Source organism: Panthera pardus, unplaced genomic scaffold (genome assembly GCF_024362965.1).
Source record: "Panthera pardus isolate Hobbes unplaced genomic scaffold, ASM2436296v1 HiC_scaffold_18, whole genome shotgun sequence".
Taxonomy (NCBI): Eukaryota; Metazoa; Chordata; class Mammalia; order Carnivora; family Felidae; genus Panthera; species Panthera pardus.
In genome coordinates this window covers 3687673-3713428 of record NW_026526743.1, presented here as the reverse complement: position 1 = coordinate 3713428, position 25756 = coordinate 3687673, and the positions used below count along the sequence as shown (strand labels likewise).

At 58.8% G+C, this 25756-nt stretch overlaps 4 protein-coding genes across 6 annotated transcripts; 3 read left to right on the top strand and 1 right to left on the bottom strand.

Moving 5' to 3' along the window:
- Positions 1-1840: 1840 nt before the first annotated feature.
- NTF4 (neurotrophin 4) lies at positions 1841-4806 on the top strand. 2 transcript variants are annotated; one of them, XM_053905595.1, is made up of 3 exons: positions 1841-2062; positions 3086-3209; positions 3863-4806. In XM_053905595.1, the coding sequence occupies exon 3, from the start codon at positions 3875-3877 to the stop codon at positions 4505-4507; it is 633 nt and encodes a 210-aa protein (XP_053761570.1). In that variant the 5' UTR covers positions 1841-2062; positions 3086-3209; positions 3863-3874; the 3' UTR covers positions 4508-4806. The 2 variants fall into 2 exon arrangements, with proteins under 2 accessions (XP_053761570.1, XP_053761571.1); XM_053905596.1 differs by lacking the exon at positions 1841-2062 and adding an exon at positions 2149-2279.
- A 1340-nt stretch (positions 4807-6146) lies between these two features.
- On the top strand, positions 6147-9466 carry LOC109253088 (uncharacterized). The gene is made up of 5 exons (XM_019425741.2): positions 6147-6639; positions 6922-7122; positions 7242-7403; positions 8133-8260; positions 8770-9466. Exons 1-5 carry the CDS (start codon positions 6484-6486, stop codon positions 9131-9133), a joined length of 1011 nt encoding a protein of 336 aa, XP_019281286.2. The 5' UTR covers positions 6147-6483; the 3' UTR covers positions 9134-9466.
- A 607-nt stretch (positions 9467-10073) lies between these two features.
- LHB (luteinizing hormone subunit beta) lies at positions 10074-11229 on the top strand. The gene is made up of 3 exons (XM_053906457.1): positions 10074-10088; positions 10407-10616; positions 10912-11229. The coding sequence occupies exons 1-3, from the start codon at positions 10074-10076 to the stop codon at positions 11152-11154; spliced, it is 468 nt and encodes a 155-aa protein (XP_053762432.1). The 3' UTR covers positions 11155-11229.
- A 151-nt stretch (positions 11230-11380) lies between these two features.
- RUVBL2 (RuvB like AAA ATPase 2) lies at positions 11381-25657 on the bottom strand. 2 transcript variants are annotated; one of them, XR_008423286.1, is made up of 15 exons: positions 25291-25657; positions 21674-21728; positions 20321-20376; positions 19659-19800; positions 18302-18431; positions 18075-18141; positions 15689-15795; positions 15498-15591; positions 15019-15142; positions 14702-14796; positions 14492-14610; positions 12588-12707; positions 12078-12220; positions 11570-11684; positions 11381-11462 (listed from the first exon to the last, which is right to left on the bottom strand). XR_008423286.1 is itself a non-coding variant. In XM_053905594.1 (15 exons), exons 1-15 carry the CDS (start codon positions 25300-25302, stop codon positions 11437-11439), a joined length of 1392 nt encoding a protein of 463 aa, XP_053761569.1. In that variant the 5' UTR covers positions 25303-25656; the 3' UTR covers positions 11381-11436. The 2 variants fall into 2 exon arrangements, 1 of the variants encoding a protein (XP_053761569.1); XM_053905594.1 differs by having other exon boundaries at positions 12091-12220; positions 25291-25656.
- Between the last annotated feature and the right edge of the window lie 99 nt (positions 25658-25756).

Sequence of the window (25756 nt, the reverse complement as noted above, 5' to 3'; positions counted from 1 at the left end):
GATCGAGCCCCACACTCAGTGTGGATCCTGCTTAAGATGCTCTCACTCTCTTTTCCTCCCTCTGCCCCCCCTCCCCTGCACCTGTGTGCACACTCTCCCTCTCTGAGAGAGATAGAGAGAGAAAAAAAATCAGTTTGGAAACCCCTGATTTAACCCAACCACCTTTCTATACAGAGCGATGGAAGAAAGTACAGATTATTGTGGGCAGGGTTTGATAAAGATAGAAAATAATAGAATGTTTAGGTAGTCACTCCTCTCTGAGATGGAGAGAAAGACACGTTTGGAGACAGAACTGGAGAACAGACCTCCTCACAGTGACAGACGCAAGGCGGAGTCCAGGACCCAGGACAGAGACCCAAAGAGGAGAAAGCCCATGCAGAGAGGAGCCAAGACTTGGAGAGAGGACACCCAGGGGAAGGAGGGAGAGCAGGTGGAAGGAGGGCAGTGACCTGGGAGGGGGTCAGAGGCCGGTGTGTGTGTGTGTGTGTGTGTGTGTGTGTGTGTGTGTGTGTGTCGGTGGGGGGGGGAGGGAAGGGATCCACAGAAGCTGGAAGGCAACCACGGAGGAAGGGCCAGATATCCAGAGGGAGGGGCACAGAGAGTGTTTGACTTTTCTTTGAAAACTCACCTGTATTACTCCATCAGAGGCTAGAAGTTACTTAGAGTCTCTCTGGTAGGGGGTGGGATGTGTTGGGTACTTAAGGAAGAGGTGGAGAAGCCAGGAGAGGTCATGGAGGTGACCGGAGGGGACACTCGAAGGCTGGGAAGTGCCCCTCCCCCCCCCCCCAATAAACAACTGTAGGCGCCTTCTATGTTGCCTTGGCTAGGCTGGGGAAAAGGAGGGAACACCCTAATCCGGGGACACCCTTCCTGCCACCTTGCCATGTTATATTTAGGCCGAGGGAGGGGTATGGGATGACCCCCCCCCCCAGGATGGGCATCAGCTTTCCTCCTGAAATAGCTCCCGGGGAGGGGTGAAGGGCTCTGCCGGTCCCAGGACTCCGTCTGACCTCAGTCTGTCTTAGGGTCTCTCTCTTTTCAACGGGTCTCCGTCCCCCTTCTGGGATTCTGTCCCCTTCCCTCTCTGGGTCTTCTCTCTCTGGGTTTCTGTCCCCCCTTTCTCTCTGTTTATGTGCCCTTCCCATGTCTCCCTTTGTCCCTCACTATTCATTTTCTTTCTCTGGGCAGAGGTCATCGTGTTCCCAAGTCATACCCTTGGCTGTCTCTGTGCCCTAGAATACCTTGAATTTCTCTTATCTGAGCTCAGGACAGACCCTCTCCCCAGTCCCCACCCAGGAAATTCCAGCAGACAGGACTCTGTGGGAGAGCTCCCCCATATCCACTGTCTCCCTGGGCCTCGGGCCTTATCGCTGCCCAAGTCCAGCTGGTTAATGTCTAGCCTGGAGCTCCTGGGAAAGTGGGGATGAGAGCAGAGGGGGGGGAATCTGCCCAGGGATTGACACTTAATTGGCAGCACAAGGCAAGGGAATCTCAGGCCCAGACTCCTGGCTCTAAGGAAGGAGGGAGCCGCTGGTCAGGAGCCTTGGGTCTGCGGAGGGAGGGGGCTGGGGGTGAGGACTCCTGGGTCTGAGGGAGGACCGCCTTGGGCGTCCCGACTCCTGGGCCTGAGGGAGGAGGGGCTGGGGACCTGAATCCCGGGTCTGACGGAGAGGGGGCTGGGGGTCAGGGCTCCCGGCTCTGCGGGAGGAGGGGGCTGGGGGCCGGGACTCCTGGGTCTGAGGGAGGAGGGGGCTGGGGGGGGGGGGTCCCGGCTGCCGGGGCTGAGGGAGAAGGGGGCTGGCGCCTGGCCTCCCGGGGCTGAGGCGGGCCAAGAGCTGAGCGAGCCAGGCCGGGCTCCCGGGGTCTCCGCACGCGTGTGGAAGGCGGGATCCCCCGGCCCCTCCTCCGCCGTCGGGCGCCGCCCCGCCCCGCCCCCGCCCGGGCCCTCCGGAGCGTGTGCAGCGAGGAGCCGGCGGGCGAGCGGGCGTCCCCGCAGCCAGCGAGCGGGAGGAGGAGCCGCGCCGCGCCAGGGGCAGCCGAGGAGCCGAAGAGGGCGCCCCAGGTGAGAGCCTCGGCGCCTCCTCCCCCGGGATTCCGGCGTCCGGGTCGCCCTGCCCCCGGGTAGGGAGGGACGGGGGCGGGGCCTGCGGGGGCGGGGCTTGGCGGAGGAAACTGAGGCAGGAGGGAAGTGCTCCAGCCATGCAGCCGCTCGCCCCCGTCAGGGTCTCGGGAGACCGGACCCCCCGGCCTAAATCTTCTTTGGGAGGAGGGGCCTGGGAGTACGTATTCGGGGGGTCCCTGGGGAGGAGGGTCCTAAACTCCAGAACTCCCGGGTCCGAGGGAGGAGGGCGCTGGCGGGGGCGGGGGGGGGGGGGGTCTGGACTCCTTGGTCCGAGGGAGGAGGGCGCGGGGCTCCCGGACCCCCGCATGTGAGAGAGGGAGCTGGGGATCTGGACCCGAGAAAAAGGGGAGGCAGCTGGGAACCAGAGCTCTAGGGTCTGATCAGGGGAGGTGGTTGCTGGGAGCTAGGACTTTCTGGTCTGAGGGAGGAGGTAGCTGGGGATCTACACTCCGGGTCCAGGTTGGATCAGCGTGGTTGGGTCCCTTCACACCCCTTTTTCCATTTCCCCATCTCCGAGCCAAAGCAGGCAGCCACTCCAGGTATGTGCAATAGAAGTGTCGGACGGGCCCTGGCCTGTCCTGTGAGGATAGAACATTCCAGGAAGCAGCCTCGGGGACCCAGGGCTTCTTGAGTGTGGGCCCTCAGGGACCCGGGGGTCCAGACGAGCACCGCCCCCGCCCTGTCTGGGAGATGAATGGGCCGTGGAGGATGTAATCTTTTCCAGCCTCCTCTACCCCTCCCACCCCTTCCCCCCACCGCCCTCCTCGCCCCTCCCCACACCTCCCCCATCTGCTTCCCATCCCAGCCAGGAGCCATCACCTGGTCAGGGAAGGGGCCCCAGGGAAGGGGGCGCGGCCTTGACTCCTGGGTACCCTACACTTTAAGAGGAACACAGAGAAGGGGAGTGTTCGGTCCCCTCCCCCCACTTGCCCATATAACTTGCCTGTTCCCTTCTTCCCCTAGATGGCTGCCCCTACCCTCTCCTGAGATGTCAGGAAGGAGGGGACCACCTGTGTCCCCCACCGGGGCCCCCCAGAGCCTGGGGGCCCCCAGCCCTGGAGCCTGGAGGTGGAGGAGGTGCTGACAGGTCTGGTAACCACCTGCTGCTTCCCAGTCCCCTCCACACCACTCTTTCCCAGAACCAGAGACTTCCAGAATATTGCAGACAAACTGAAGCATCCACGCCCTCACCGCTCTCTCCCAGCCCCTGGCCGATTTCTGGGACAGGGAAACTGAGGCCCCGCATAGCAGAGGAAATGTCTTGCCTTCTCAGTGGCAGTTTTGAGCCGAACTTGGGTCTTGCCAGGATTCCAGGACATGGCCTTTCTCAGCATTTTGAGACCTCCCACCTCCTCTAGGCTGCGGGACTTAGGGTTCTTCGGGGGTGTAGAGGTAGGAGGCAGAAAGGAGTTGTTCAGACGGGGCTCAAGTCCTGCCTCTGGTATTGGCTGGCTGTGTGGCCTGGTATAAGTCACTCACTTCTCAGCCTGTGTTTCTCCGTTCGTTGATTTGTTGGCTATTATTAGCAATAGTAGTAGAACAGTTGTGATTAATCTAGAAGCTGGGCAGTATCTAAGTCCTAGAGTATAAGGTCCCCCTCCTCGGGTTCTAAAACAAGGGCCTCCCCCTGGTTCTGGCATCCAGGTCCGCCTGGAGCTCCCAACTGCTGTTCCCCCCCCCCCCATCCCCTACTCAGTTTTTACCCTCACCTCTAATGCCCGCTCTCCCCTCTGTCCTCAGGTGCTCAGCGAGATGCTCCTCAGCCCCTCCTGCTCCCTCCCCATCCTCCTCCTTTTCCTCCTCCCCAGCGTTCCAATGGAGCCCCACCCCCCACCCTTACCACTGCCCCCCTTTCTAGCCCCTGAGTGGGACCTCCTGTCCCCCCGAGTAGTCCTGTCCAGGGGCACCCCCGCCGGGCCCCCTCTGCTCTTCCTGCTGGAGGCCGGGACTTTTGGGGAGCCAGCAGGCCGCCCTGCCAACCGCAGCCGGCGAGGGGCGAGCGAGACAGCACCCGCAAGTCGCCGGGGAGAGCTGGCTGTGTGCGATGCTGTCAGCGGCTGGGTGACAGACCGCCGGACGGCCGTGGACCTGCGTGGGCGTGAGGTGGAGGTGCTGGGCGAGGTTCCCGCGGCTGGTGGCAGTCCCCTCCGCCAATACTTCTTCGAGACCCGCTGCAAGGCTGACAGCACCGAGGAAGGTGGCCCCGGTGGGGGAGGAGGGGGCTGCCGGGGTGTGGACCGGAGGCACTGGGTATCTGAGTGCAAAGCCAAGCAGTCCTACGTGCGGGCACTGACCGCTGATGCCCAGGGCCGCGTAGGCTGGCGATGGATTCGGATTGACACTGCCTGCGTCTGCACGCTCCTCAGCCGGACTGGTCGGGCCTGAGGCCCATGCCCAGGAACGGGGCAGGCAGAGGAAGAAGACGGCTGGATCCCGAGGGACCTCAGGGGTGGCCTGACCGCTCCGGGCCTCGGTTTGGGAACTTGTGAAATGGTCACACAATCACAGCTTTCTGATTCTGAGAGCTCAATCCATGCCAGACAGGTGGTGGAACCAAATGGGGTTTTGAAGGATGAGTAGGAGTTCTCCTGGATGAACTTGAGGGTAATGATGATGATAATAATAGCCCAATTTTGCCGAGTGTCTACTGTTTATCAGCGCTAATACACAATTTGTCAGATCAACTCTAGTGGATTCGACCATCAGAGGCCCTTGGCTTCTCAGTTGCTAACCACTTGATCTCAGAAGGCATCTTGCTCACCCTGGAGAGAGTGACGAGGAAGTGATCTGTCAAGAAGTGGGTGGGGGAGCATAAAAACTGGAACATATAGGCAACTAGCTGGGAGGCCGGGTTTGAATGAGAAATCTTACGTGGTCACATGGGGCAAGTGTTGGCTTCGAACGTCCTCTTTTGAGGTAGTGAGTCACCCGTCACAGAAGGAGCACAAGCAAGGTTGACTGACCGGAGGTCAGGAGACTAGAGAATTTGGCCCTACTGGGGAGCTGGAGTCAGGTTTCTGCTCCCTTTTCTGTCCCGACTTGTACCCATATTGGGAAAGAAATAGACCTTAGAAGTGTCCGGCTTGAGTGTGGCATGAGGTTCTGACCAATTGACCTGACTCCTGGCTGGAATCAGGGGTCATGTGGACAGCGAATGGGCCAGGAAAATCCAAAAGGAGAAGTGGCCCCAGAGGCCTGAATGAGGGGGGGTCAGTGGGACCCTGTGCCAGGCTGCAGAAGGTAGCCTCACTTTTCCCCATCTGAAGAATGGGTCAGTGGGGTTGAAATAATGGGAGCCGAGGAGGCAGAGGCCTTGACGAAATGGCCTGTAAAGTGAGGAAGTACCAAGGGAAGTCAGGGGTAACCCTTCATGTATCACCAGTCCATATCTTAAGACTTAACACACACACACACACACACACACACACACGCACACATTCTTTTAGAACCAACTTTCCCATCCCCCACCAACCCAGACTGGGCCCCTGGGAAGGGTAGGGGTGGCAGGGCCAGGCGGGGACTGGCTGCCTCTGTTTCTGCATCTCTGTGTTTCTAGATCTGTGGTTCCCCACCCTCTTTTTTTTTTTTTTTTTTTTTTTTTTTTGCCACCTCCCTCTCTCTCTCTCTTCCCGTCTCTTGTCTCTGGGTCAGTAGCTCTCTACCTCTGTTTCTCATTCAGTGCCTCTCACCCATTCTTGAGTGCATTTTTCTTCCTCCTCAAAGCTCTCTCCACATCGCCTCCCTTCCCTTTTTTGCTAAGCATTTCCCTGTGTATTTGTCTGTGGGTCTCTCCCTCTTCACCCACCCCCATATCCAGGTGGAAGTTTTCAACCAAATCAAAGGCAGGCAGGACGCACGAAGCCAAAGCCCAGGCTGAGTCCTTCAGCAGACGCGGGGAGGGAGGGAGAGCCCTGGGGAAGTCTGGAAATCGTTACCCCTGAGGTAGGCAGGCCTGGCAGAGGGAGGAGGGGGCTGAGTGAGCTGGGACCCTGTAGGAAAGGGGGGGGGGGTGTTTCTCCTGGGTTCCCTGAGGCAGTGGGTGGCCTCTGTCTCCTCCAACCTGGGGTCTCTGTGTCTCTAAGATTCCCTAAAACTCTGATCTATTCCCCCTTCCCCTCCGCCCCCTTTTCTGGCCATCCTTCTCTCTCTCTGGGACTCTTCTCCTCCACTTCTCTTGCGTTTCTGTGCCCCCTCCCTCCAAGTCCCTGTCACTTGTTGCCTGGTCTCTTTCTCATTCTATCCAACCATCCACACACCTGCAGGCCCTCCATTGGCTGGGTTCAGGGTGGGCGGGTCCTGTCACCTGGGGCAACAGCGACAACAAGCCTGCTCCTGCTGGGCTACCCCACAGGGGTGGGACCATGGCTGGTCCCACCCTGGCTGTGCGCTATGGTCTGCCATGGTCCCCAATCTCTGGGACCGAGGTGCCTGGATCCTGGCCCAACTGGCATCTCACCAGCAGTGGTGTCGCCCACCACATTATCCCATCTGTTCCCTTTCCCCCGCCCACTGTGCAGGTAAGAGGACCCTAGGTTCCTGGCCAGGAGGAGACTGGGAGCCCAGACTCCTGTGTCTGAAGGAGAGGCCTGGGGATCCAGACACCTGCTGAGAGAAAAGCGGATAGGGCGCTCGCGTTCCTCCCTGACTGAAGGAGGAGGGAGGGTCCCAGAGTCCTGGGTCTGAGAGAGGAGGGGCCGGCGAACGTGGACGCCTGGGAGGAAAGGGTTGAGGACTGCCGGGGAGAGATCAGGGCTCGCGGGCCAGACTTGAATCCTTTTAGCCGACGTCCTTGTCCCCAGTCCACGGTCGCGGAGCCCCTGCCCCCGGCCGCAAAGCAGGATTTACACATCTGGGATTTTGACGAGGTCATCAGCAGATGGGAGACCACCTATGGCTCGGCTTCCGTGCCCAAGACCCACGGCGGGCCCTACGCACAGCCCAGGGCCCCAGAGCCTTCGGACCCCACGCGGACTGTGGGGATGAAGGATTTAGGAGAAAAGGTGAGGTTCTGGGATGCAGAGGTCCGCGGGGGGGGGGGGGGGGGGAGGAGGTCAGGGGTGGGGAACGCGCTGGAGCACGAGGCACCCTCACGTTGGGTCCCCGCGTCGCCTTCCCGCAGCTCAGACGCCGCGGCTGGCGCCTCCCGCTGGTCACAGAGCACCAGTGCAGTGAGACGAGGGCTCAGTACACCGGCCGGCCGGGCCCGGACCGGAGGCCCACCTTCTACGTCGGGCCCCAGCCCCTGGAGCTTGCGGAGCACCACCGCGGAGGCCCTTCCCAGGTAGCGGAGAAGACCCGCTGCCACCTTGGGGCAGAGCCTGTAGCGCCTGCGGAGGGGCCGGAGGGGCTTTGAAGCTTGGGACCAGACTAGGAGAGCCTGGGGCGGGGAATTCTGAGTCTGGGGTCGGGGTTAAATGGTCTGGAATGGAATCAGGTTACAGAGCCTGGGGGTGGAGCTTGGACGTCTTGAGGTGGGGCCAGAAGGAGGAGGGGACTGAGACCGAAATCCCAGCTCTGAAGCCGGGGCCGCGCGACCAGTAAATCCCGGGGCGGGGCAGGGAGGGGGTTCTGAGGCGGGGGTCCCGGAGCGAGGTAGCGGAAGGTGCGTGGGGGCGGGCCTTGAATATTCTGAGACCAGATCGGGTCGGGAGGCGGCGCTAGGCTTCCTTAGAGAGAGGATGAAGCGAAGAGGTACGTTTGTCCTACCCGCGACTGAATTCCAGGGGCGGGACGTGGAAGCTGAGTCTGGGGGCGGAGCTGGGAAAGTTTTGGGGGGCGGTGGGGGGGGGGGGCGGCTGGGCCTTGTGTTCGACGACCCGCAAGAGTTTGGATTTTGGAGTGACCCTCATAAGGGCTCTGATGTGGGGGAACGAAGATAAAGTGTTCTGGCTTGCGACTGGTCAGGAAGGATTCGGATTCATCCAGGGAAGAGGGATCCTGAGCCTGGGACCCCGGGCTTGGGATGGGTATGAAACCTTGCTTCATCCCTCCTCCCCCCGATCCTCCGCAGGCTTTAATCCCTTGGACAAAGAACCCCGAGCTGTCCGGCCAGCCTTTCACGGTATCTGACCAGGGCGTCCTGGACCGCCATCAGCTCTATCTGACCACCTCGGCCAAGGACTTCCGGGCCTATCCGAAGTGAGTCTGGGTCCTCTCTCGCCACCGCCGCCAGCACACCTAACCCCGGTGTAGGCTCCCCCTGTCCGACTCAGTTATCCTCAGTCTTCAGCTCCAGCACGCTCGAGAACCAGAGGTTCAGACCCCAGCCCCTACCTCTTTCAGCGCCCAGGTATTCCTAGTGTGAGCTCTCAGGAATATGAGACCTGCGGCTCGTCCTAGAAGCGGTTCTGGACCGGGGGCGGGGCTCCAAGGGTCTCGGGCGGGACCTGCTTTGCTTCCCAGATACTCTTTCCCAAGGATTCGAAAATTCTAGATTCCCGGCCCTTAAGGACCTCGAGTGCCCAGGAATCGAGGCTAGGCATCCCCAACTCCCATCCTTCATAAGGGGTCCCCGAGTCCTACAAATGTGTCCTCGCCTCGGAACGCAGAGTTCGCGTCTACAGGCTCCTCAGGAGCCGAGGTCTGAACCTCAGCCTTGTCCCCAGGATCCAACGGTGCCTTCCCTCTCCTGCCTTCCCCACCAACAGGAAGGAGTTGTCTGGATATCCCCGCAAGGACTCGCTGACCTGCTGGAGCTTTCAGAAGACGCCTCAGGTCTGGGGCTGGGACCCACAGCGGCCGCCCCGTCTGCGCTCCTCTCGGCCGCCAGGGATCCGCGTGCCCCACGTCCGCCCGGCGACGCTAGCCGTGCCGCACCGTGGGGCGCTGTCTCTGGCTCAGGAGTCCTACAGACCCCCGCTGCACCCGCTCCTCCGGCTCGATCGTTTCTGCCCTCTGGAGCTGCCCTGGGGCGGCCCCCACTGGAAGCCGGTGTCGGGCATCTACAGCGTGCCACAAGCCTACCGCACTGAGAACTCCAGCTACGGCAGCGTGAAGCTGACCCGGATCTGAGCCGGCAGCGCCGGCCCCGCCCAGAACACGCCCCCGGGCGGGGGCGGAGCCGAGTCTGGAAGACCCCGGCTGGGGGGCACACTGGGCGGGGCTATGGTCGGGAAGCCCGCCCATCACGTGGGAGGGAGACAGAGGCCGGGACCCGCCCACTAGGCGTGAGCCGGACGAATCCCACCGGAGACTGACTAGGGTGACCGGGTCGGGGACGAGGATGGATGCTGAGCCCGGAAAATATACTTTGGGGCTGTGGGCTCGCGGGCGGGACACGCCCTCTACGACAGAGCGGGCGAGTTTACCTTAGTCAACGACAGAGTTAAAATAGCCTTAACCGTGCTCATTGCTGGGTTCGGCTCTGGGGGCCCGAGTGTGCGGGAGATGGGGCTCCCGCTCTACCCCTCGTGGAGGGAAGGCACGTCTGCGTACAGGTGGGACTCCGCCCCTGAGCACAGAATCCAGTATTGAAGCCACGCCCCCTCTGGGGTTAGGCTCTGGCACAGGAATGGCTTTCAGCGTGTGGCAGATGGAGTGGGGTTGAGGTCTGAGCCGATCACCATTCGAGGGTCCTTGGAGGGACAGCTCCAGCCTTCCCCTGGCTCCCACTCTGATGGGCGGAGGCGGGGCTACGCCATGGGGGGCAAGGCCAGGGTCTCCCCATAGCCTATTTCCTATGACCCCAACAGGACTTTGCTGGCACCTGACATAGCATCTGACGACTGAGTCAAGTGAAGTCAGCTTCACCTTGGGCGCACCGAGAAGCAGGAGCCACTCGGGGCGTGGGGGCAGGGGCCACTCCCGCACACTTCCCTGACCTTTTCCGTTTCTCGCCCCCGGAAGGATTAGTGTCCAGGTTACCCCATCATGCCGCCACCCCCAGTGGCCTTGCCGCCCCCACAGCCTGCAAGTATAAGACCAGGTAAACATCACAGGGGAGGCACCCAGAATGGAGATGCTCCAGGTAAGGCTGTGGGGTCCCCGAGGCCCTTTGCAACTCCATCCAGGTCACAGCTGGCACAGAGGGAGAGTCCTGTGACTTGATGGAAGAGGCTTCTTTCTGGAAGGGTGTGGACAGCCAGCAGGCTTCCTGCCAGGAGGAAGCAGGTGGAACAGGGCCTGAGGGTGGGAAGCTGCGGGGTTGGGACGATCTGGGGCTCCTGAGTATTGGGGCAGGGGATCCAAGTGGGATGAATGGGCCCTGAATGGATGACGCCAGGCAGGGGAGCTGGGCCCCTGAACGGGTTCGTGTGAGGGATGGGAGGCTAAGGGCCCAGGGTAGCGGTGTCTGGCAGGCCCTGAGACGCTGGCCTTGTCCCAGGGGCTGCTGCTGCTCTGGCTGCTGCTGAATGTGGGTGGGGTGTGGACCTCCAGGGGGCCACTGCGGCCGCTGTGCCGGCCCATCAACGCCACCCTGGCTGCTGAGAACGAGGCCTGCCCCGTCTGTGTCACCTTCACCACCACCATCTGTGCCGGCTACTGCCCCAGCATGGTGAGCGGCGGGGGTGGGGATGGACGGGCGGGGTCCTGGAATGGGTGCTGCCACCTCGGCTCCAGAGTGGGTCACTGAGGACCAGGCCCACAGAAAATGGGAAATGGCAGCCTGGACAGAAGGGTGGCCTTCCCCCACCTCCCGCAGGGGCTGGGCACGTGGGAGGGAGGAAGAGCGCAGAGGGTCGGCTGCGATGCCTGACCTGTGGGTGGGCGGGGGGGGGGGGGGGGCACAGCGGGGCGGAGCTCGGGGGAGGGCCTGACCACGCCCCCCTCATCCCGGCCCTGGCCTCCAGATGCGAGTGCTGCCGGCGGCCCTGCCCCCTGTGCCCCAGCCCGTGTGCACCTACCGTGAGCTGCGCTTTGCCTCCGTCCGGCTCCCCGGATGCCCGCCGGGTGTGGACCCCGTGGTCTCCTTCCCCGTGGCCCTCAGCTGTCGCTGCGGGCCCTGCCGCCTCAGCAGCTCCGACTGTGGGGGTCCCAGGGCCCAACCCTTGGCCTGTGACCGCCCCCCACTCCCGGGCCTCCCGTTCCTCTAAGGACCCCTCACCCCAATGCCTGGAGCCAGCAGCCGCTCTTTTCTACCCCTCCCAATAAAAGCTTCTCACACTGCACTCCGGTTGTCTTTTGTCAGGCTTAGGGTACGCGTATGAGTATGTACACACACACACACACACACACACACACACACACACACACACACAGGCTCAGAATGGGTCCGATATCAGAACCATTTTATACAAAGTCACAGTGTCAGAACTCCAATAGAAAACAGCGGGGGGGGGGGGGGGGGGGGGAGGGAGGGCGAGGGTCACATCAGCTCAGGAGGTGTCCATGGTTTCGCCTTCTGTGAGGAGAAGGAAGGCCATGTGGTCAGGGGGCTGGGACTGAGCCCTCCGGGACTGGGGGGGGGGGTGGGGGGGGGGAGGGGCAGGGGCAGCAGGGGACACTCACTGAGCTCATTGAAGAGAAAGGCATCCTGGTACTCCTTCATGTACTGTGTAGAGCGCGACTCGTCCAGAAAAAGCGAGTAGACCCTCTTGATGTCATCTACCTGGACTTCCGTGCCCTGAGAGGGGATGATAAGACCTCAGTGCCCCCCCGCCCCCCCCCCCCCCCCACCGGATTGGTAGGTAACGGTGGGGACGGGGGGGATGGGGTTAGCACGCATCCCTCCTCGGCCACCTCCCCGCTGTGGGCCCAACCCCTCCGGTCCTCAGTCTCTTCATCTGTAAAATGGAACCGAACGGCGTTAACTTCTAGCTGCCAGACATTTACTAAGCACCTGCCACGTGTCAGGCCGAGGGATACGGGTATAAACTCCACAGACCACAGTCCCCCCCCCCCCCCCCCCCCGCCTTTGCAAATGTATGTTCTAGGACTGAAGGCAACGACCCACTCTCAGCCCTTGGAGCCGTGAGCGCGCCGTTCACATCGCTCAGGCTGGCCCCCGCGTGCTTACTCGGCGGGCTGACCTTGCGCTTCCGGCACACCAGGCTGGCGGCCGTGATGAGCTGGATGGCGTAGCGCAGCGACGTCTCCAGCCCGATGCGGGTCAGCACCGTGTAGGCGTCCTCACTCATCTCTACGTCTTCCTCCTCGCACCTGCCGGCAGGCGGGGCGGGAGCGGGGGTGAGCCGGGACTGCCCCCCACCCCCCCACCCTGGGCGCTGCTGGGCGTCCTGGGGTCGCGTGGAATCCAAGTCCTTGGCCTCCAGACCCTCCCCGTCCGGGGTCCTACCCCCCAGTGTCAGCCACTGGCTCGTGCCCTCCCTTCTCTACTGTGGTCCCCCCGCCCCCAGATCAGAGGCCACTGCTTGGATGCCCAGCCCAGCCTGGCCGCTTGCAGGCCCAGAGGCCTCCCCTCCTCAGACCTCGCTGCCCCCACTTGCCAGACAGGGTGGACGCCGGCCCTGCCGCCCAGGCCCGAGGCCTGGTCCCGCCCCAGGACGCCAGGCGGTCCCGTGCATACCGGATGCGGAGGATCTGTTTCGTGTCCTTCTCACTGTAGGGCGAGGTGGAGACGATGAGCAGTCGGTCCAGGAGGTCGATGGGGATGCCGTGGGGGCTCTGGTAGCTGGTACCCCGGATCCTGGGGAGGAGGGGGAAGGGAGGGCTGTCAGGACGATGCGCCCAGAACCCAGCGCTCTGTGCCCTCTACTTGGAGTACCCCACCCCCTCCCCTCCACCGCAGCCCACTCACTGGGCAAATACCACTTAACCTTCAGCTCACGGCTGCACCACCCACCAGGCAGCCGTCCCTCGACTGCGTCACCGCCCCTGTAGAGCTGGGGTGGCTTTAGCTACGTGTCTATGTCCAGGATTACTGATCAAGGTCCTACTCCCCTGCGGGACGCCCAGCTCCATAGGGGGAGGGCCTGCACCGGTCCTGTTCCCTGCTGTACCTGGCCCAGCACAAGCCCGGCACGTGGCAGGTGCCAGGGAACTGAGCGGGGCCTCGTTATTCGTGACAGTTGCGTTCTGAATAGTGGGGCAAATGCTCATTAGCAAACGATGAACCCCTGCTTCTAGGGGAAATCCAGTCAGGTTCTTGTGGGCCTATGTGGTCACGATAACTTTTGTCGACCAACATATAACCTGGTTCTATGTGTTCCCGCATTTTTTTTTTAATGTTTATTTATTTTTAAAAGACAAGAGACAGAGCACAAGGCGGGGAGGGGCAGAGAGAGGAGACACAGCATCCGAAGCGGGCTCCAGGGTCTGAGCTGTCAGCACAGAGCCCGACGCGGGGCTCGAACCCACAAACTGTGCCATCATGACCTGAGCCGGAGTCAGATGCTTCATCAACTGAGCCACCCAGGCACCGCCGAATTCCTGTTTAAAGACATCTTATTTGGGGAACCTGCGTGGCTCAGTCGGTTAAGCATCCAACGCTTGACTTCCTCTTGGGTCACGATCTCATGGTTCATGAGTTCAAGCCCGGCGTCTGGCTCCGTGCTGACGGTGAAAACCCTGCTTGGGATTCTCTCTCTCTCCCTCTCTCTGTCTCTCTCTGCCCCTGCCCTGCTCACTCTCGCTCTCTCAAATAAATAAACTTAAACAAACACGCCATCACCAACAAAGAGCATAAAGTGTGACAACGTGGCAATAAATAGATCACAAAAAGAACACGCGTTTGCAGCATGCGAGCTGAGACTAGAAGGCAGAATGTCACCTTGTCGGACCTGAGTCTGGGACGTCCACATCAGGGGACTCAAATTTTTTGCCACTCTGCGCACATCTGCACAGGAGCACAGCAGTGCCACGACTCCTGACTCGGGAGTTACAAGTAAATTTCAGGGAGAGTACGCAGACTCCCAAATAGGTCACGTGCAAATAACGAGGAGCAAGTGTGTTTGCTGCCTGTCTCAGAAGGCGTCCCGTGCAGACAAGGCAGACAAGAGAGCACCAGGGCCGGGGGTAGTGGCAACACCCGAGGGCAGACGTTCCAAGCTTTGCCAGAACCTGGGGCACTTCGTGTGTCCAGAATTTTTCCGTGGCGTCCTCAGGGCCCAAAGAAATATTAAGTGCTATTACGTACTTTGGTCTAAGTGACCTAACTGGAGTGATTTATGCAGTGTCCAACACGGGTCACCGTGCTTCCCTCAAAAACTTAAAACATCCCGCAGCACTTGTGCCTTTTCTGCAGCGCCCCGGGGATGCCCCGGCACACAGCTTGGGAACCGTAGCCGCAAAGGGTACAGAAACAGAAAGACAGAAAGAACAGGGTCCCTCGACTTCCTCGTGGAACGGAGTTGCCTGCCTACCTTGTTTAAGGTCCCGGCAGGGAGCTCAACAAACAGGTCCTGCTTGCCCTGTGGCTACACCCACCGCCCGGGGCACCCCGTTTCCCCGGGGGCCGTTGAGGGGGCTCACCGGGTGATGCCTCGGTTGGTGGCCATGATGAGGACCGGCGCCATGTCACTTTCCAGGGCCCGATTGAGGAAGGAGAAGCTCTCAATGTCCAGCATGTGCACCTCGTCGATGAACAGCACCTGGGAGCCACTGAGGGTCAAACCCAGCCCCCAGGCCTCTCTGCTCCCGCCTCCCCCCTCCGCGAGCCACCTGCCCTCCCCCAGTACTCACTCCAGGGATGATCTCCGCCTTGCCCTCCTCACGCCACTCAGCCACCTTGGCGTTGATCTGCTCTCGGACTTCTGACTTGATCTCCCCGGTGTCGCCTGCGGGAAGCGGGAGTGTCAGGGGACAGGGATCCAGGGCCGGAGGGTGGCCAGAGATAAAGACGGGACGCCAGGGACAGAGGGAAGAGAGACCAAGACCGGAGTGGCAAAGCGACAGAAGGGCCGGGAAACGTCCCAGAGAGGAGGAGAACCAGAGACAGAGACCCCAGGGAGAAGTGATGGCAGGACACACGCCCATTGGGCAACCCTAAGGGGCCCCACCTGAGAAGAGAGCCAGGAAGCCCTGGGTGCGGGAGTTGATGACGTCGATCTCATGCAGGGACACGGTGTGCACCACCTCCTTGCGTTTCTGGAGCTCCCCGTCTGGACACTGCACAAACTTGGTCTGTGGGGCCGGGAGGGGTGGGAGAGACAAGAGCAGAGAAGAGCATGAAAGGGGGGCCCGAAGGGGCTGTCTGGGGGTGGGGGGCGGGGAGACCGGATCCCTGAAATGGAGCGGAGGATCCAGAAACCCCAGGTCGAAGAGGCAGTCGCGGCCAGGGCATTCGAAGGACCGGGGGTTCCTGGAGGACCTCGGCCTTCACGAGCAAACTGCTACGTTGAAGGGCCCTGGCTGTCCCAGAGGGTGCAGGGAAGAACCAGGAGTGCCGGGGACATGTGGTTCTGGGCCATGGGGGTGAGGGAGGAGATGCGAACACCCCAGATCGTGGAGCGAGGGGATCCCCAGAGCCCTGGCCCACCTGGGAACCCATGGCGTCATAGTCGCGAGCACGTGTGAAGGAGCGGCCCAGCTTGGAGATCTTGCCCGTGGCCTTGTCGATGGTGATCACGTCCCTGCGGGGGGGGGGGGGGGGGGGAAGGGCAGGAGTGAGGACAGGAAAGGGCCCAAGCTCCCCTACCCTGGCCACCCAGCGTAGCCCCCGCTGCTCACCCAGCCTGGACCTTGTCCTTGGTCAGGGACTCGATCATCTTGGTGCCCAGGTCGTATATGGTCTCCATCTCCGTGGTCTTAAGGGTCAGCTTCCCTACCTTAGAGCCCTGAGAGGGGGGACATGCCAGGCAAGGAGTTTCAGAGGGGGCCCAATGTCTCCCCAACACAGCCTCAAAATGGGCACGACGCAGGGATGCTTCTGGGGGTGGTGGATATAGTCACGGTCATGACCGTGGTGATGGCCTCGTGGGCACACACGTATGCCAAAACTTAACACCCTGCAAACTTTATTATTATTTTTTATTTGCTTTTCACATTTATGTATTTTTGAGACACAGAGACAGAGCGTGAGCAGGGGAGGGGCAGAGAGAGAGGGAGACACAGAATCCAAAGCAGGTTCCAGGCTCCCAGCTGTCAGCACAGAGGCCGATGCGGGGCTCGAACTCATGCACCGTGAGATCATGACCTGAGCCGAAGTCGGACGCGTAACCAACTGAGCCACCCAGGCGCCCCGTCCTAACACCCTGCAAACTTTCGATGCGTGCAGCTTTTGTAGGTCAATTGCACCTCAGTAAACCGATGACTAAAATCCCAGGAAGCAAACCCCCAACAACCTACCTAGAAGATCAAATCCATAAAACCAACACGGACTAGGGGTCCCACGACATGGGGGTCACACTCTCCCATTCTTTGTTTCATATCCAAATAACAGGTGTTTTTTGTTGTTGTTGTTGTTTTGTTTTGTTTTTTTATCGATCACAAACCCAGACAACAGAGCTAAGCTAAACACAGCTAAGGAAACAAAAACGCCACACTCCCTCCCCACACTCCCCACAAGATAACACAGTCAACGTCTTTAAGGCTTTTCCAGCAGATCCACCTGTCTCTTCTTTCCAGTTTGTTCTTTCTGCAGGGACAGGTGGCAGGATAAAAGAGTTGGGATTAAGGAGGGAGATAAAGGTGATTTCGGTTTTATGCCTTTCTTTTTATTTTTAAAGATTTATTTATTGGGGCGCCTCAGTGGTTCAGTCGGTTGAGCATCCGACTTTGGCTCAGGTCATGATCTCACGGTTCGTGAGTTCAAGCCCCGTGTCAGGCTCTGTGCTGACAGCTTGGAGCCTGGAGCCTGCTTCGGATTCTGTGTCTCCCTCTCGTTCTGTTCCTCCCCTGCTCGCACTCTGTCTCTCTCTCTCTCTCTCAAAAAAAATATAAAGATTAAAAAAAAAATTAAGAAGTGCAAGTCAATGTAATTATACATCTTAAATCTATTTCCGCTGAAAACGATGAGCAAAGAAAAGAGACGGTGTCCACAGTACGAGACACAGAGACAGAAGGTGACTCTGTGTGAGGTCAACAGGCTTGAGGCATGTCTAAGTGTCCTGTCGTTTAGCATGTTTCTAGAAACTGTCACTTAAGCGTGTAAAAGAGAACGACAAACCAGAGAAAACGACAAACTCAAAAACACTGTGCCATGTGAAAGAAGCCAGCCACGAAAAGTCACTTATGCTGCAGGACTCCACTTATAAAAAAAAAAAAATTTATTTTTGGTAAAAAGATAGGGAGAGAGAGAGAGAGAGAGAGAGAGAGAGCGAGTGTGGGGGAGGGACAGAGAAAATCCCAAGCAGGTCCTGTGCTGTCAGCACAGAGCCCGATGTGGGGCTTTGACCCCACAAACCTTGAGATCGTCTCCTGAGCCGAAATCACGAGTCCGATGCTTCACCAACTGAGCCACCCAGGAGCCCCTTCATGGTGGTTTTAAGGGTATTTGCGACACTTTTACGACAAAAGTGTTAAAATTCTTAGCTTCATAAAAAGGGAGCGACTAAGGGTGACGGGGCGCCCGGGGGGCTCAGTTGGCTAAGCGTCCGACTTCGACTCACGTCATGATCTCTTGGTTGGTGGGTTCGAGCCCCCGCGTCAGGCTCTGTGCGGTCAGCTCAGAACCCGCTTCGGATCCTCTGTCGTTCTCTCTCTGGCTCCCCCTCCGCCACTTGCACACACACGCTTGTGTGTTCTCTCTCTCTCTCTCTTTCTCTCAAAAAAAAAAAAAAAATTAAGAAAAAAAAAAAGGCAGCGAATCACAACTACCAATCACAGCTATGTAAGCTGGATAGGAAAACTTTTTGCTCTAAGCTGTACAGATGCCGCAGAACAGGTCCTTAGGTTGAACCATTAAGGATTCATGGTGAGAAACTTCCAGAGATTCTCTGTCATGAAACCACTTGCTTTAACTGCTCACGGTGTCGCTCACAGATGGGATAAACCGTCCACTCAACTGACCCCCTACCGTAGGCACGCAGAGGGGTCCAACCCGCAGCTCAAGAACGTTCCATGGATGCTGACCTCAGCCAGGACCGGCCGCCACCCGACCCTTCAGCAGACTTACCGTCCCTGTCGCTGGCCGATCGATCTGGATCTCCACCACCTCGCCTTCGATGATCTCGGTCTCCTCCCTGCGCAGAGAAAGGGCGTGATCAAGAGAGCCCAATGCTCGGGCCCTCAGGAATCGCTAACTCCCATGAGCCCTTGGGCACAGGACAAGCCGAAGAAGGCAGGGGTCATCCGAGGCCGCCGGGAGCTGGCTTCTTCCCCTGCACCGGGTCCCGGGCTTACTTGATGCGAACCCCGATAGACCGCCGGAAGGCCTGCGTCAGCGCCTCTGTCTTGCTCATCTCCAGGGAGAAGATCTCGCTGCCCGCGATGGCTGTGAACGGGGTGTCAGGGCCCAGGGCCTGTGCCATGCCTGGGGAAGAGGTGGCCTGGTTAGGTGGGGGCAGCCTGGCACCAGGTCCCCCAAACCTACTCGGGGTCAACCCAGCTCTTCTCGCTCCTCGGGAAGGAGCGTAGTTGAGGTGGGCTCGGCGCTGGGGGTGGTCAGGGAGACGCAGAGGAAGGCAGTGACGGCTTAGAGCCGTCGCGCTGCCCAGGGGGCCAACCTCCTGACCCTATAATCTGGCCAAGCCCCTCTCCCAATCTCCAGGATCTGTTTAGCCTCCAGGCTCAGGGGTAATGAGCAAGAGTAGAGGCCAAAAGAGGGCTGAAAGGGTAGTTAAGGGTGGGGGCTCGAGCCAGACCCAGGTTCGAGTCCTGGCTCCACCACGAGGCACGGGAACCACCACGAAGACGGGTCTCCTCTCCGGCTGGAGGACAGTGGGGCTGTTCTTACAGCCACTCCAAGCACCGAGCCACGTCTCACAGACAGGAAGTCACTGAACCTTTCTGACCAATAGGAGGCAGGAACCCTTCTTGGTCCCTTTCTCGTGTGCCGCGCTCGGTGCCTGGACAGCCCGTTCCCTATTGTCTGTCCCAGGGACTCCGCGGCATCCTGCAAGTCTTAGCTGTGCTCCTGATTCATCTGGGAAGTCTCCCCTGCTCCCTCCTTAGGGCCAGGAGTCTCTTCTGTCCATCACAGCACACTGTGTCCCCAGAATGGAAACTCCCGAAAAGTCAAGGCTTCGGTCTTACTCATCTAAGTGTCCTCGGTGTCTGGCCCAGGGCCTGGGCCCCCATTTTATTAAGGAAGCAATGGCCCACATTCAAACACAAGAAATGTTTTAATGTCTCAGCGTGTTGCAGTGGAGACGTGTTGTGACCAGACGATTAAGCTCTAGTCAATAAGACAGAAGCAAAAGTGTGTGGGAGCCCAAAGGCAGCCGCTTAAAGGGAGTGACGTTTAAAGGGAGGGAAGTACACCCTCACTGCAGGTCCCCTTTCTCCTACATGGGAGCATGGGCGTGAAGGCTGGAGCTTAGGCAACCCTCTTGGAATATGAGGTGACCCTGACATGGCAGCGAGTGCCTAAATGGCCTACAGTCAGACTCTTCTATGTGAGAGAACGAACCAGAGAGTTTAAGACCCAAGATTTTGGGTTGTTGGTTAAATGTGGTTGAACCCAAGCTTGATTTACACAGGAAGGATTATCTTCCTGTGTAAGAGACCAGAAAAGCTCCTGCCCTGAGAGGCCTCTCACCCATGGCGATGGCTGTCTTCCCTGTGCCCGGCTGGCCAGCGATGAGGACCGCCCGCCCGGCGATCTTCCCTTCCCGGATCATCTCCAGCACAACCCCAGCTGCCCGCCGGGCTGCGAGCTGCCCCACCATGCCCTGGGAAGCCTGCAGGGGGGGAGGCGAGAATACACCAGGTTACCTCCTATTGGGCTGCCACCCCATTTCCAGCCCCTCCTGCCTAGTGACATGAAAGGGCACGGTGTTAGCTAGGACTTGGGGAAAAGGGAAGAAAGCCTTTTCCGCCCCAATATCTTCAGACAATTCAGACGCTAGGGGCACCTGCGTGGCTCCGTCGGTTAAGCGTCTGACTCTTGGTTTCGGCTCAGGTTATGATCTCACGGTTCTTGAGTTCAAGCCCTGTGCCCGGCTCTGTGTTGACAGCATGGAGCCTGCTTGGGATTCTGTCTCCCACTGTCTCTGCCCTCTGCCCCTCCCCCCACAAATAAATAAACAGTAAGATAAAAAAAAAAAAAAGAAATTTTAAAAAATCTCTATGTGTGGCTGAATTTTATCAGCAAGTAGCCAAAGTTCCGGGAGCTCCTAAGTCACCCCAGGGGCCTAGGTGGCCCTCCCCACCTGAGGCCTCCACGGATCAGCTTTCCCATCCCACTGTCCCCAACCCTACCTGCCGTGGCTCCAAGGCGTCGTCCAGCCCCAGCCCCCGGATGTGGGAGTGCGCGCCTGCGTTGGGGGAAAGAACCAGAAGGCACGGTTACCAGCCGGCTCGTGGTGACGTGTGGCCTGAGGAAAAGGGCTCCTTCCCTCAGCCCTGGTTTCCTCCTTGGTCAAATGGGGGGCCCGAGTCTCTCCCTCACTGGGGAGGATGGCTGGTGGTGGTCACAATTATTTTGTGTTTATAGCCTAATGGCCTCACAGCGTTCTTATTTCGTTCCATGTAACCCTGAGAAACAGTGAGTCCCAGCGATTATCACCCCGGAGTGCTTCTGGGGTTCAGTCACCGCCTCAGGCCCTCAACATGAACTTGAGGGAACCCAGAGACATTACACTCCTTGCCCGAGATCACACGGCCAGTAAGAGGTAAAGACGTGGGATTTCAATGGTGCACACCAGACCCGGGCTGGGAAACTACAGCCTGGAGGCCAGTCACTTGTTTTTATAAATACAGTTTCACTGGGGGCGCCTGGGTGGCTCAGTCGGTTGAGCGTCCGACTTCAGCTCAGGTCATGATCTCGCTGTCCGTGAGTTCGAGCCCCGCATAGGGCTCTGTGCTGACCGCTCAGAGCCTGGAGCCTGTTTCGGATTCTGTGTCTCCCTCTCTCTCTGCCCCTCCCCCCGCCAAAATAAGTACACGTTAAAAGAATGAGTACAGCCTCCTCCGTGCAGGTAAAGCACTTTTTGGAGGCTGCACCCCACGGGCCCCACTGCACCCCAGCTTCGTGCTCCTGCCTTCACAGCTTCCTCGGTGCGTGAGCCAGGACCAGTGGCTTGGCTGTTCTGAGTCTCGGTTTCCTCAGCTAAAAATGGGATAAGGGTCGCCATACACCCTCTCCGGGGATAGCGAGAGAATTCGGCAGGAACTCACGCGTTCGCTGGTTAGCTGTGGAGCGCCCACTCTGCCGAGGCCCCTGCTGGGGACACAGCCAGAAACGAGCCAGAGCTGGTCCCTGCCCTCACGGAACTAATGGCACAGCGTGGGAGGGGTGCACGGGCCGACCCCAGCAAGCGCTCAGCCAGCATCCGCTTTTACGATTTCCTAGCAAAACGTTGGTACGCCCAGGAGCCTGACCGGGCTAGCTGGCAGCTGGTAACCAAGCTGGCAGAAGGGCAGCGTGGGCTCGGGGCCCAGCATGGGCCCCCACGTGCCTTGCTGAGCCCGCTCTGCAACTCGGGATTCTCTGCATCATCAGACAGGGGGACAGGGTGGTAGGCAGGCCACCTCCCTCTCAGGGTTCCTGGGCAGGGCTCTGTTGAAGGCAGGCAGGGTCTAGGTCCCTGTCCGTGACCCACGCTCACTCACCGATACGTTCAATCCTCGTCACGTCTCGGATCTCTGGGACCTTGGTTGTGGCTGTCTGGGAGCGGAGGAAGACACATCAGACGCGCGCTCGCGGTCCCCGTTTTCAGCAGCTCCTCTGTCCCTCCCGCCCACGGCCTGGGAGGAAGTCCTTTTCGTGCCTCTTCCCCGTGGGCAGGCCAAGAGCCCACACACCTGTCACTCTCATCCTTCTCGTTGGCCACCAACTAAATGCTGGTTGACTGACCACAGTACACCGAGTTCCAGAAAGACAAGGACCGTGTCTGTCTCGTTGACACCTCTGTCCCCGGGGGCTCAGCCCGTTGTTGGGTGCCCAGGAATTATGTGGTTAAGAAAGAAGCCCCCCTCCCTCTCCCGCAACCCTGGTAACGGACACGAACGCAGAATAGCAAGCTGGACGTGGCCTGGCCCCCGACTGCCCAGCCCCCTGTGCCACGCTGCCTGGATCTCTGTCACTAGGCCTTTGCACGTGCACATCCCAGAGTCCTTTGCCCGGGCCCGACTAGCTCTGGGGTCTCCAGATGTCCGGACAGAACAAAAGGTCTCCTCTGGGAGCCTGCTATCTCCCTGTGCGATCTCACACATAGGAGGGAGACTGTCAGATCAATGTTCTCGGCTCCAATAGACGGGACTCCCATGAAGGGTACAGCCCACATCTTGCTTGTTCACTTGGGGTGCAGTGTTTGCGGGGTGGGTGAATGATGTGCTGTACGGAAATGCTGAGCTCGTTCAACAAGCAAGTACCAAGTCCTCCGGGATCGCCAGCTCTCCGAAAAGAGGAGCCGGCCACCATCTCCTGTCCTATAGCGGAGGGAGAGGAGTAGATACCTCCCCGGGACAATTCGAGAACGCCCAGAAGATTCACACAAGTGTCCACGGCAGCCTTATCCCCAAGAGCCACATACGCTTTTGCAAAGCTTATTTATTTACTTGGGAAAACCCAAAATGTCCGTCAACAGATGCCTGGATAAACAAAACGTGGTACGTCCACGCTTGGAATAGCATTCAGCCATAAAAAGAAAGTTCTGGGCTGCCTGGGTGGATCGGTCAGTGGAGCGTCTGACTCTTGATGTTGGCCTAGGTCACGATCTCACGGTTCGTGATTTCAAGCCCCACGTCGGGCTCTGTGCTGGCAGCATGGAGCCTGCTTGGGACTCTCTCTCTCTCTCTCTCTCTCTCTCTGTGTGTGTCCCTCCCCTGCTCTTTCTCTCTCTCTCTCTCTCTCTCAAAATGAATAAATAATCTTAAAAAAAAAAAAAATGAAAACATCATGCTAAGTGAAAGAAGCTAGACACAAAAGGTCACAGACGGTCCAGGATGAGCAAACCCACAGAGGCAGGAAGCACATTAGTGGTGGCCTAGAGGCCTAGAGCCAGAGGGTACGGGAGGGCTGGGGGATCGTGGCCAAGAGGTACAGGGTTTCCTTCTGGGGAGGATGAAAAATGTCCTGAAACTGACGGTGGTGACGACTGCACAACTGTGAACGCACCAGAGACACCGACCTATACGTTTAAAATGGGCAACTTGTACAGCAGGGGGATGATATTGCAATAAGGCTGTTAAAAAAAAAATCTGGGCGGTGGGTCTTAGGCCGTATCATTTGCCGACACTGGAGTGTCTCACAACTTCTTTCCTTTTTTTTTTTTTTTTTAAACTTTATTTATTTAAGTAATCTCTACACTCAACGTGGGGCTCGAACTCAAGACCCCGAGATCAAGCGTTGCCGCTCTGTTGACTGCGCCAGGCACACGCCCCTCACAATTTCTAATAAGGAAAGGAAGGCCTAGGAAGCCAACCTGTTGATCCAGGGCCTTGGTCACCTGCCTCGAACACCTCTTGCCTCCTACAGGTCTCTCTTCTTCCAATAGGAGAGGAGACTGAGGCATCCAACCTAGTGGAGCCTTCAGTCTCCGGAACCGAGTTTAGACCCCCACACATCTCCACACAGCCCATCAGACCCCACTTGAGGCAATAAATGGACGTGGATCCAGAAATCCCAACCCCCCTCTCTCTCTTTTTTTTTTTTTAGCATTTCTTCTTCTTATTATTATTAATGCTTATTTATTTTTGATAGAAACAGAGCACAAGCCAGGGAGGGGCAGAGAAGAGGGAGACACAGAATCCGAAGCAGGCTCCAGACTCCGAGCTGTCAGCACAGAGCCCGAGGCGGGGTTCGAACTCACAAGCTGTGAGATCATGACCTGAATTGAAGTCAGACGCTTAACCGACTGAGCCACCCAGGCGCCCCCAGAAATCCCAACCCTTAACGATCCCAACACAAATACACTTGCGTCCTACAAGGCCTTCCGTTTCACGAGAAGCCTCTCCTACGCTGTGCTGTCCACTGACCCCATGGAAGTAGAGATCATTTAAAAAGCTTTAAGTTTATTCATTTCGAGAGAAACAGAGAGAGTGAGTGGGGGAGGGGCAGAGAAAGAGGGAAGATCCCAAGCAGGCTCCACACTGTCAGCACCATCAGCAGAGAGCCCAATGCAGGGCTTGAACTCAAACTCACCAATCGTGAGATCATGACCTGAGCAGAGACCAAGAGTCTGACGCTTAACGGACTGAGCCACCCGGCGCCCTAAGCAGAGGTCATTTTAAAACTCAGCACCCACCACCCCTTTCAAACTTCCAACGGTTCATCCATGTTCCTGGGAACTGGGTCTCAGGAGTGTGGCCATTATCTTTCCTCTTCTTCCCTACCCACCCCCTTTTGCCATGGCAGCAGCCACAGACTCAAGCCCTGCCCCATCCCTCCGGGTCGCTATGGGAACCCAAGTAGCTGGAAACCCAGTTCAACCCCCAAGCTAAGGCCACATCCCTTCTTCTTCCAGATGTTTCTCGGGCGAGTACTTGGTGCCTGGGCCAGTGCCGCTGGCCTCCCCTTTACAGAGCTCACATGCACTCATTCATTCAAACATTCAAGTGATAACTTACTGAGCATCCACACGGAGTATGAGGTGCTGCAACAGGAAAATGGCCAAAACAAGTCCATGACGAGATCCCACACCTCTGGAACCCCATCCCCACGGACACCCTCCAGGTTCTCAACACTCTTGTGGCTCAAGGCTAAGCAACTTCACGCTCTCAAGCACACAGGACAGGTCCCCACCTGGGCTTTCTCCTATAGTCAGGTGCCATTTATACAACCCTCATTAGACTTCAGGGCAAAAGACTGGAGAACTGGCTGCTGATTGCACTCAGAAGATGGGAAGCTGGAGTTCCCATAACACGATGCAGTCAGATCTGATCACTGAGCCCTTGAATATCCACTTGAATCCAGGATAATAGGAGTCCAGTCCCCAGCCCCTCCTCCCTCAGCCTCAGGAGTCCGGGCCCCCAGCACCTTTTCCCCTCAGATCCAGGGGTCCGGGCACCCAACACCCTCCTCCCTTAGATCCAGGAGTCCAGTCTCCAGCCCCCTCCTCCCTTAGACTCAGAAGTCCGGGCCCCCAGCACCTTCCTCCCTCAGATCTAGGGGTCCGGACCCCCAGGCCCCTCCTCCCTTAGACCCAAGGATCCAGGTCCTCAGTCCCCTTCCCGCTCCGACTCGGGAGTGCGGGTTTTCCCCTCCGCTCTCCGCACGCCGCACTTACCACGGTTGCCATGATGCTCACCAACCGCCAATATCCTAGCGGAAACGGAAACGCGCTAGAAACGCGGCGTTCTGGTCCCTCTAGACGGCTAGGTCCTCCAAAGATCTCGGCGTTCCTTCATAAATATGCAAACTCTCCTTGTGTGGGCGTGGCGTCACTTTTCAGGACCCGCTCTTCCGCCGAGGCTGAGCTGGTAGAAGGGTGCCCGGAACTCCTGGGTCGGTTCCCAACGCCTCCTGACCCCTCCCTTTACCCAGGCCTCCTTGCCGAGGTTGATTGCAAAATTCTTAAGACTTCTTTGGGCAACCACACGTCCCCCACGCTCCCTTTCCTCCTTATTCCACCCTCTCCTCTCTCTGCTAACGCTGGAGCCTCAAGTTTAGGATTGACAGAGCTGAGGGCCAATCCGCTAGCGCAGCGACAAGCCGCGCCCCCTGAGGCTCTCATTGACCGCTGGGGGGGGCGG